General features: G+C 43.1%; 1 protein-coding gene and 1 long non-coding RNA gene across 5 annotated transcripts in view; one reads left to right on the top strand and one right to left on the bottom strand.

Moving 5' to 3' along the window:
• The window catches only part of LOC108753497, a 36,060-nt gene extending 25,807 nt beyond the window's left edge, over positions 1 to 10,253 (top strand). The window contains exons 2-4 of the long non-coding RNA XR_001939627.1: positions 41 to 155; positions 9,999 to 10,075; positions 10,200 to 10,253. This is a non-coding gene — a long non-coding RNA (uncharacterized LOC108753497). The remainder of the gene's footprint in view (positions 1 to 40; positions 156 to 9,998; positions 10,076 to 10,199) is intronic.
• LOC108753491 (Krueppel homolog 1) overlaps positions 1 to 10,260 on the bottom strand; it is a 78,809-nt gene that overhangs the window by 1,166 nt on the left and 67,383 nt on the right. For 3 of the 4 annotated variants that reach the window (XM_018495082.1, XM_018495083.1, XM_018495085.1), the window contains 5 exons: positions 3,837 to 3,996; positions 2,058 to 2,270; positions 1,657 to 1,779; positions 1,376 to 1,516; positions 705 to 899 (listed from right to left, as the gene is read on the bottom strand). In XM_018495082.1, coding sequence (XP_018350584.1) covers positions 705 to 899; positions 1,376 to 1,516; positions 1,657 to 1,779; positions 2,058 to 2,270; positions 3,837 to 3,996 — 832 coding nt within the window. The remainder of the gene's footprint in view (positions 1 to 704; positions 900 to 1,375; positions 1,517 to 1,656; positions 1,780 to 2,057; positions 2,271 to 3,836; positions 3,997 to 10,260) is intronic. The other variant, XM_018495084.1, reaches the window with a different exon arrangement.

Here is a 10,260-nt window from a genome sequence, read left to right on the forward strand (position 1 = left end):
ATGTTAAGTTTAAAATACTGTTTCGTACGATGTGTTTCAGAATCTTAGAGCATCGCGATTGAATCACGATCTGTGGAACATGTGTCAAGGAGGGTTGCTGTCTCGTGTCAACTTTAATCGTGGGAAGAAAGAGAAAGAGAGGAGAGGAATGGATGGTAAGGAATTCCGATATTTGTTTTTCCTATCGTCGTTTCTTCAGCAAGTTTCTCGACGAGTTAGTTACGACTCGTAGTTCTCCGTGAAAGAAACTACGTGCGCGATAAATTTTACTAAATTAACTTGCGGTAATATCACACATAGTATCGCACATAATAATCGTGCAAAGCGTTTTCTGCAACGTAGAAATGTTATTTCCTTCGGCAACAAATACAGTCACGTCGAACGTGCTTATAATTGCTCGCTCGAGTTCTCATCGAAGAGACATGAGAAAAGCGGGCAACGCGAATGCAATGTTGTCAGCGGAGAAACAATATTATAAATCTAGTTTTATCGGTAATAATTGGAACGAAGCTATCGGCTTTCCCTTCTCGTGCAATTTTGTACCGATAAGTGATAACGCACTTCTCTCGGAGATTCATGCGCCTTATATATATATATGCATACTTGATGTATACTCAATTCGCTCAAATCAGCATAACTCGTTAAACATGATTTTATATTGTATATATAATATATATAAATGACATTTATTTGTTCTCTCTTACCCGCTGACACGGCGGCCATGACAGCCATGCGTTGTTGCTGCGACTGCATCTCGTCGTGATATTGCTGTGCCGAACCCGGTTGACTTCCCGTTCGGAGTATCTCGCTGAGCTTGTTGCCACTCGGTCCCGGCGACGCCATGTTATTGTTGTTATTATTGTTGTTGTTATTCAGTAGACCGGTGCCTGCGCAAAAATCTGCTCTCGTCAGTATGTACAGGTCGATGAACGGGCGGGGGTTTTCACATTTTACTATTCTAACTAAGGTAGCATATATCATTCCGCGTCGATATATATAAATTGGCACACGCTAAAGCGTTAAAAAGGCGACATCCCGAAGTGGAAACCGCCCATAAGAGAGCAGACCGTAGTGAGCGCCGTTCACATGAGAGAATTATTACTCAGACCAGAAATTCGTAAATATTTTATTTCGACTCAAGCATATATGTTCATATATATATATATATTCTAGCTTACGTGTACTACAATAAATTCACTAATGATACTTCACAACAGTTATGTCATTAACGAAATCAGAGAAAAAAAGGTGAATAACGGGGGGGGGGGGGAGATTACAAACTGTGCTCGGGCAAATGCGACAATATTATATCTATTATATCTAGATACTTGATAGACGTTCGAGTAGTAGACGTAGAACAAGTATCGTAGCGTACCAGGTTCACTACCGGCCGACGACAGTCTTCCGTTGCCGCTACTGCTGTCCGAATGGGCCGACGGTGACGGGCACATTGGTGGTTGTTGCAAATTTTGCGGTCCTCCAGATTGACTTCCTCCCAACACGCCTAAACCTGCTCCTGTACAGCGTAAGGGCGTTATATTAGAATGCCGTTCGGTCAGTTGGCGTCGTGCAGTGTCGTATTTTTTTTCCATGCGACGGCCATTTTGACGCCACTTAATTCCTTGACAATTAGAGAAATATGTCTATCTGTTATACCTAAACTCGAACTCGCGAGAATCTCCCTTTCCCGCCTCTCGGCGGCCGCGCGGCTTAGCACGTACTGCGCCGCGAATTGATGTTTCGGGTCCATCCTCATATGCTCCATGTGGCTCAGGAGACCTTAACACCAGAGGAAAACGAGCGTGGTCACAGTATAGAAAGATAATTATATGGTCGCGCGTATATATATATATATATATATGTATATATATATATGGACGATAACTCTCACTTGTTACAAACGTAAGTTATACTCCACAGAATGAAAATCATAAGTTTACAGCATAGAATGAAAATGAATCGTGTTTACTTTCAACTGTGTTTACTTCGAACTCCGAGCTACTGTGTTGGGACCCGATCGGCCCATCGATTCACGTTTACGTGGGCTAAATACTTACCGCTCTCATGAGTGAAGACGGCTTGGCACACCGAGCACGGCCACATCCTGAGGCTTGTGCTAAGTTGACTGGTCTCAGGATGGCAGGCTAGATGCTTCCTAAGGCTACCCTCGTTGACGTAGTGCTTCCCGCACACTGGGCACGGGTGGTTGGCGGTCCGTCGCTTCGCTAGGTAAACCCCGGCAACGGAGGTTGTGCAGTCAGCGGAGGGAACAATAGGGCGACACAATTTCAAGGTCAATGCCAAGCAGGATAAAGCGTCCCAAGGAACGAAAGCCGCCTCCTTCTCACCCAACTCCTCCACCATCGTTATGTTTTCTCACATCTCTCTCACTCTCTCTCTCTCTCTCTCTTTCTCTCTCTCTCTCTTTCTCTCTTTTTTTCCTCCCCCACCTTATTTCTCACGCACTCGCGTGCACGCGCGCGCGTACGTACGCACAGATTCCGGTCGACCTCGAAGGCGAAGGGAGACCTTACGGGCGCGGATAGTCAAGGACCAGGAGAGAGCACTGACCTCGGGCACGCAGAGTACTCGTCGGCCGGCGCCGTCGCCACCGCGCTGCTGACTCCCTTTCACGAGCAAGGTCGCTGGCCCAAAAAGCCAGGATGCACACAGACGTACTCGCGCGCGTTGCACATACGCAAACGTACAGAGAAAAAAAAAATATACATAAAATTCTCTTCGAGAAGATCATTTATATATGAAAAGAACGTCCGTTATTTCTTACATCTTCGAACAGACGCGATAAAAAGATTATCACTCGTCTTTGTCAATCTTAGTCGATTTTTTTTAGTCTCGTCTAAATCCTTGCGATTTTGAACAACGATAACGTTACGTGCTCCATATGTATTCGCAGTACAGTGCGATTCGTTAGCATTCACATTTCAAATGCCGACTATGTCGTTCACTATGACAGACCATCGTGTCGGCACTCACAATCAAGAATAAAACGCCGATTCCTCGCTTTAAAGTTGAACGAAGAAGCAGAGTAGGTTGACTTTTGTTCTCTCTGTACGTCCGCCAGTCTGCACACGTATCGCGCACGCATGTGTCAAGGCACGCATAGAGGTCGAACGAGACACCCTCGAAGCATCGTGTATCTGTATTAGCGAGTAGTACCCAAGTATTAGTCGGCGAGTGTGCCAAATGCTACACGCCTTTCCCGCCCAGGCGAAAACAGTACGAAGAAGTGAACAAGGACAATGTGTGCGTATATCGCCCGCGCCAAAGCAAGTTTTTGGGATGGATGCGAAACGTACTTAAAGACTAAAGAACGAACCACCCTTCGTGTCTCGACGAGCGGTTGCTCCACCTTCCTCTTAGTCTTACTCACGATTAACGTCGCCGCTCTCGTGTCTATGTCGGTCTCTCTCTTTCTCTATCTTGGAACCCTTAAGGGGCCCTTCGCGATCCTAGTTAAGGATTTTGGCTAAGAGTTAAGATGCGGTTAGAATGAACAGAGTTAAGTCTTTCGCTTGGAAAGTTAATGCGCGAGCAAGATTTGGCGTTAAGTTTGTTCGATTGGTCAGCGAGGAATGACACGGTCAAGGTTTTGTTCTCAAGCTCACTTCATGCAACGGTGCACTCCGCTTACGAGAGAGACTCCGCGATCGGATTCCAATTAATCCAAAAAATGAGGATTGGTTATGGTTAACGAAGATATTAGTAGGTGCGCGAATGGAGAGAAAAAAATGGCAATAAGCAACGCACGGGGAAAGGAGAGAGACATAGACGGACCGGCCGAGAGGGCGGTTGATACGCGATTTTTCAATACTTACTGGCAACTCCGGAGGCGTTCGGGTCCTTGTGGGTGTGCTTCATATGCTCCATCAACGCCTCACCGCCGAGGAAGAGTTTGTGGCATACTGGACAGCTGGTTGCGTTCGGACCGCCGATCAGGGCGGCGTGTTGCTGGAACACAACACGCTGTTGCAACTCCTTTTTTGAGGGCCCGGAAGTACCGGAAGCAGGCACACGCGGCGCACCGGTAGAGAGCCGACCCAGAGAATACCACCACAGAGTTGCGAACCAGAAGCGCAGGACAGGCAGGGCACAGAACAGAACGATTGACCAGTGAGAGTTAAGGCACCAATAAACCGCCGCCACCACAAACTACTCCTTTGCACAGGGAATTCATGTCGAGTGTGTCTGGTAGGAACTTTGTGGTATCGCGCCCTGGCTGGGTTTCCAGTCGGTCAAGTATAGATTGAAAAGAATCGAGATAACGAAACAGACAAAAAAAAAAGTTTCTCTCGAAATTTTCTCTCTTTCGAGGTGTACTGATATCTCCGTTTAATAATGATCCATTTACTGCCGCAATTTATTCATTGCTTGTCAAACGAAAAACAATATTTTACATTTTATTTTGCTCCCGAGATATTTTTGTGTAGATTGCAAAATTAATTAAATGATTTAATTTTTAATATTGCTTTAAAAAGGAATTATATCTTTTAAATTATTAAATTATTAGAAAGTAGAATTATATCTGTTTGTATGTGTTTTTTGGCGAATGGCTAGATTGCGGCAAGTGAATCGTCGGCGAAGAGACTGTAAAGATCATAGCTAGCTCTTGGAACATTATGGGATAGGATACTAAGGTGTAAATCTCGATATTATTGGAATTACAATCGTAATCTCCAACGTATCGCTATTGCGAGGAATATACTGTGCCCATATACGTTTTTCTCAAATACCGATTCTAATTTTGTAATCTCGAACAATTTGTGATATGTATGAATGTAAAAGTAGAGATGTATAAGAAGAGTGTGTCTTGACCGATGAAAAACATTGTCTTTAACGCCAGATCAGAGCACTCGGTTCGAGTAGATGGAGAGGAACTTAGGGAGTATGTACAATGATCGTGGAACTTGAAGCGAAGCCTAGACAGACAAATATGTGGAAGCGTGGGGTCCAGAGAACGATCGGAGCGGATTAATCCTTAACCGCGATTAGGGATTTCATCGACTAATGCTGCCAGGCATCGGCCTCGTCTCGCATATGAATGTACGGAACCTAAAGGCCGATGCCAGACGTTGCGTTGCGAAAACAAAGCGAGCACTTTCATCGACCTTGGACCCTCCGATCGACCCCGTGCGACCTCACTCATGAACGGGAATGCGAAGCATGGAATGACTAGCTTGTACCATACATCAGTTTTAACTACCATGGCCGTTCCTAGCACATCTTCGGCTCGCATTTGCATTCCTTTTGTTCTTTTTTTTGTTCTTTTTTCTTTTCTTTTCTCTACTTTGCACGTTAAACAAGCTCTAACCCGCGGTTTATCTCATCGAATTCGTTGTGCTACCAACGGCCATATTAAAATCAGGATTAAAAATGAAACTATAAATGAAATTCGACGTCCTCTCAGTGCCAGATAGAATGACTCTTTTTTCCCCCTTCATTCTTTGGCTGGTCACGCGGTAAGGAACCGATTCGCACCGATCGCGCATTATCCTGATGTCTTTCTTTGCCTCCTCCGTTGCGTCCCCCCTCTTTTTATTCTTTAGTCTCTTTTCTTTTTTCCCCTCTTTTTCTATCTGAACACGCGAAGGTTGCTCGCACGCATACAAGGCGGTAGGTGTACACGCGCTCGAGGAAAAACATGGCGGCGGCCGTACCTTGTTCGAAAGAGTGCTTAAAACGGCAGTACGAGAGGAGGAAAAAGAAAAAGGCGCGAAAGAAAGAGAAGGTTGTGAACGGGCAGGAACGGGCTAAAACGAGACCGGACGGCAATGACCCCAAAGAGTTTCGGGGTCTCTCACTCGTTCCTCTCTTCCTTCCTGTTCTTGCTTCTCCGATTCGCGACTTCGTCTTTTTCTTTTCCTCATACTTTTTTCGCCTCTCCCCTCCCATACCACCACCTCGCCCTACCTCTTTCTCTGACGATCGTCTTTCTTTTTATTCCGGACCTGGGACAATCGCGAACGCGTTGAGGCAACGAACACGGGAGCGGGCAAAGGCTAAAAACAAGTTCTGAACGGCAATGACCTCGGAATTTTTTCGACATGGCCGCCTTTTTCTCACACACCTTCCATCTCTCCTCTATTATTGTCGCGATTTTCCGCTTTTCGCATCTTAAAACGTGGATTTATTTCTGCGCGCTCGTCTCTTTATAGTCTTCTCCTCTTCGTTTCGAGAGGGAGAGAATATATCTTCTTTATAAGTACGTATACACGCTCATCTAAAGCTCCTCTTCGCTACTTCCTCCTTTCCTCGACATTTTTAACGACGTGTCAGATGCCGGTGCACAATCCTGATTTTCTGCCGGCTCTTCCTCCGCTCATAAACAAGCGTGACGGCATGAGTGACTAGGGGAGGAGGGGGAGGGATACCAATCAGACGATAATCGTCTTGTCGTATCCATTTCGGTTTCCTCCTTCCGGTTTTCCTCCCAGCTCCGTTTCGCGTACACGCGCGTATTCTCGCGCGTGTTTCTTCTCGGCTTGGCTCGGCTCCACTCTTGTCCCGCGATAAACTTGAGAGTGGGTGGCCGACCGCCGGCATACTTATGCGCCTTCTATCTCCTTTTTTATCCCGAACCTGGGGCAGCCGCGAGTGCGTTGAGAAGACGGCAACGAGGACGGCGTCGTTGGCCATGCCACCGCCACCGCCACCGCCACCACCGCCACCACTGCCGCCGCCGCCGCCGCCGCCGCCGCCGCTGCGGCGTGTAAGTTATTCTCGGAGGGAGGCTGCGGTCCCTAGGTTCGACGCCCCGACCTGGCCCAACTGGAAAAAACCGGTTTCTTCGTCGCGCTCTTCCTTTTTTGCCTGCATCCTCGCTTTTTGCGCCGCGAGTGCCTCGACTTCTCCGACGCTCTTTCCCTTCTTCTCCATCCCGTTCGCCACGGTCGCTCCCCTTCTCTTTCTCTTTTCCTATCTTTCCCGCTCTCCTTTCTCTCTCTCTCTCTCTCTCTCTCTCTCTCTCTCTCTCTTCTTCTTTTTCACTCTTTTTTCTCTCTTACTCTTTCTCCTCATTCCTCCAGCTTATTCTCTCCGACTCGACTGAGAGAGTGGACGCGGCGTGGGCGAATCCCCGAGGGACTTTATGATCCACCGTGACCAGATTCATCTCTCTCGCGAGGCTATACCGCCTCTTCGCTCTTCTCTTCTACGCCGTTCTCTCGCTACCATTCCCAATTCCATGCTTCCTGGTCCCGGTATGAGATACTGTACGTATATCTGCCAGAGCCGACGGTTTTCTGCATTGCACTAGGACTTTTTGCCTCAGCAGGAATACGGGAGATTCTGCCCGCAATCGATTCTACATGCATTCTTCTGTTTCTGTTTCGATATATTTCGATTATATCGAAGATGAATATGGAAGAGAGAGTTCTTCAATTTCTGCTCATTTTCATCGAGGGTTGAAAACATTCAGTATGCATCGAAATTATTCGTAAATTTGCAAATAATTCTGTTTTCGTTGGCTAAATAAATTTCCAGCGGCGTTAATCAATATCGGAGATGATTGATAATTGTTGAATAATACGAGGGAATATAACGGCCGGCAAAGTGACGTCTACGTCTGGTATTTTTACCGTTGCGCTGTAAATAATTATATCGGTACTCAATTTAGCCGCGAAATATTTGGTCTTTCGATTAAAAGGTGGTAATTATAAATTTTATCGGTTCCTTTGTTCATTGGGCACTGATCATATTATTGCTCGACCGTACGGCCGACATGATTACGTTTATTCTCTCGGATTTTTTCGTATCCTATCGCCGATTGGTTTCTCGATTTTTCCCGGCGATCCCGGTCGTAGATTATCCGTTCTTCGAGGCCTGACGCGGGCCCGGGTCAGGGAGTGGCGTAAAAAGGAAGTGGGTGTGAGCACACGCGTAGCGGTGCGTGACGTTGGCCGCGATGTGGCCATTTTGTGTTCATAGAGACGGGACCATCTTTGATCGAGGACCGAGATCTTGTTAGTAGAGCGACTCTATTAGAACAAATCGAGACGGACAATTTTTTTATGCCTGTGCGCAATCAGTATGATATCATCCCTGATTTGCGACGTTTAAATGTGTAAGATGCCTCATGGTAACTGTATAATACTTCAACAGCGAAGATCGCAAAAGAATTGAAAAATCTTAATATGAAAATACAAGTTATAAATGATTAAGTTTCACCAATAATATCGCGCAAAGTTTACGTGATTAAGCTTACATTCGCACGAACTTACTTTCATTATTTGCTCAGTTTATTTGTTCTTTTAGCTTCTTATATGCAGTCAATTGATAACACAAAATTAAACACGTTTTAATAGTTGTACGTTATGTAAATTTTTTTTTAAATAAAAATTTGAAGAATTTATTTCTTCGAAAACAATTATTAAATTTAATGTTAAATCTGAATAAAAAAAATATAATTTATCTTTATTTTGCGAAAAAGAGAAAATTTAATTTTATTATTGTTATTTTATTATTAAATTTTTTTAAGTTTATATGAAAACGATGTTGTTGATTTTAATAATTCAAGAAAAAATAAATCACTACCTTGCGGTAATTTTATTTTATTTTTTCAACATTTTTTGTTTCGTTTTTATTTATTTATTTTTTTTTCATTATATCTTATTATATAATTTATCAAAATCGCAGAATTTTAATAGCTCAGATCGTAACAGTTTTTTGGTAAAAAGAAAACTAAATTAATTTTTATAAATATCTTTTCCGATCGAAAAATTTTGTTCTTTAAAATGTAAAATTTAATAACGTATAATAGTATATATAATGATTTATTGTAATTAATTAGAAATTCTATTGAAAACTCTATCGAAATTAATTAAAAATATGAGCAACAGAATATTCGCGCATTTACATATAACATATTATGTTAAATATTTCAGTGATAACGGTATTTTTGACTCGACGCTAGTTTGCGTACGGTGCGTGTTCCGTGTTGTTACATTATTTTCTCGAGACGCGAGAACGACAAATATTAGAAGAAAACGCCCCTCCCCTCTCATCAATATTTAACGATTATTAATTCGCGCAAACTGATTTTCACAATTAACGACTCGTAAGGAGTGACTATTTATTGAAACAGATATTTCACGCAATCTATGCTTCCTTACAGTAGGAATTCAGGTACAAACCGTAAATTATCTTATAATATATTATATGTAAGCGAATTATATTTTCGAATCTGCTCGATCTCGGATATTTCACATCGCAGTTCAAGTTTTTTGTCTATCAATTATTTTTGGATCGAAAACGTGGAAACCGAGCGATTCAATGTGAAGTGATATACGTTTATTAATAATTAATTTGCGAGAGATAGAATATATTCAGCGTACACGTATTTCATAATAATAATCAATTGCTACGTAGTTTGGCCGGTTCTTTTTCAATAACGTTATGTTATTGTATATGCGAGCACGCGACTTTGTTTACGTCCGGTGAGAGTCGCGCCGGCAAGTAACGGCGTTCGACGCGTATTATTTCTCGAGACGCCAACGAGACAGATACTAGGAGCAAACGCGATCGCATTCCTTATGAATAGTTATCAACTTTAATTGTATCATATCACGCAATGTGAAGTTAACATCAGATTTTTTCATCCTTAATTATTACGAACGTCGCATATCGAATTAAGGAATAAATCAAATCGAATGAAATAGATATCGCGACGCATTTAATTAATCGTAGTTAACCTGCATTTTAATATTTTCCAATAACGTAGCGTAACTCCGGCGTTTCTAACTTATTTATTTCATTATTTAATACGTCTAATTATTGAATACATCAATAATAATCTATTAAAATATTCCTCCGTTAAAAATTCCACGCTTATTAACGAGCTTATTGTCGAGCGAGTTGTGTTTGCACGCGCTTTTCATATTATTCTTTTGTAACAATGTGACGAAAAATAATTTGCGGGACTGTCGTGTACAAGTATTAGTGCACGTGCGATTACAATTAACCATGTTTTTGTGAATATATAGTGTGAATGACACGAAGAAATCTGAGAGGAGGAGGAGGAGGCCCGGGGGGCATCCGACGACGGCGGAGCAATGTTGAGGTAAATTTATGACTTTAAACTTGAAGTAATCGTTCATAATTATACGTATTTTATGTGCGCAACAATTATTTCTTGAAATATTAATTGCTTTAAGCTATAATTTGGATATATTTTTATTTTGCAGATCAACGTAGTTCGCGATGCAGTTTACAACTCCGCTGCTGCGCATCGTATCGGTGAGTGAT

The sequence above is a fragment of the Trachymyrmex septentrionalis genome, unplaced genomic scaffold, assembly GCF_001594115.1.
Source record: "Trachymyrmex septentrionalis isolate Tsep2-gDNA-1 unplaced genomic scaffold, Tsep1.0 scaffold7, whole genome shotgun sequence".
NCBI classification, from domain to species: Eukaryota; Metazoa; Arthropoda; class Insecta; order Hymenoptera; family Formicidae; genus Trachymyrmex; species Trachymyrmex septentrionalis.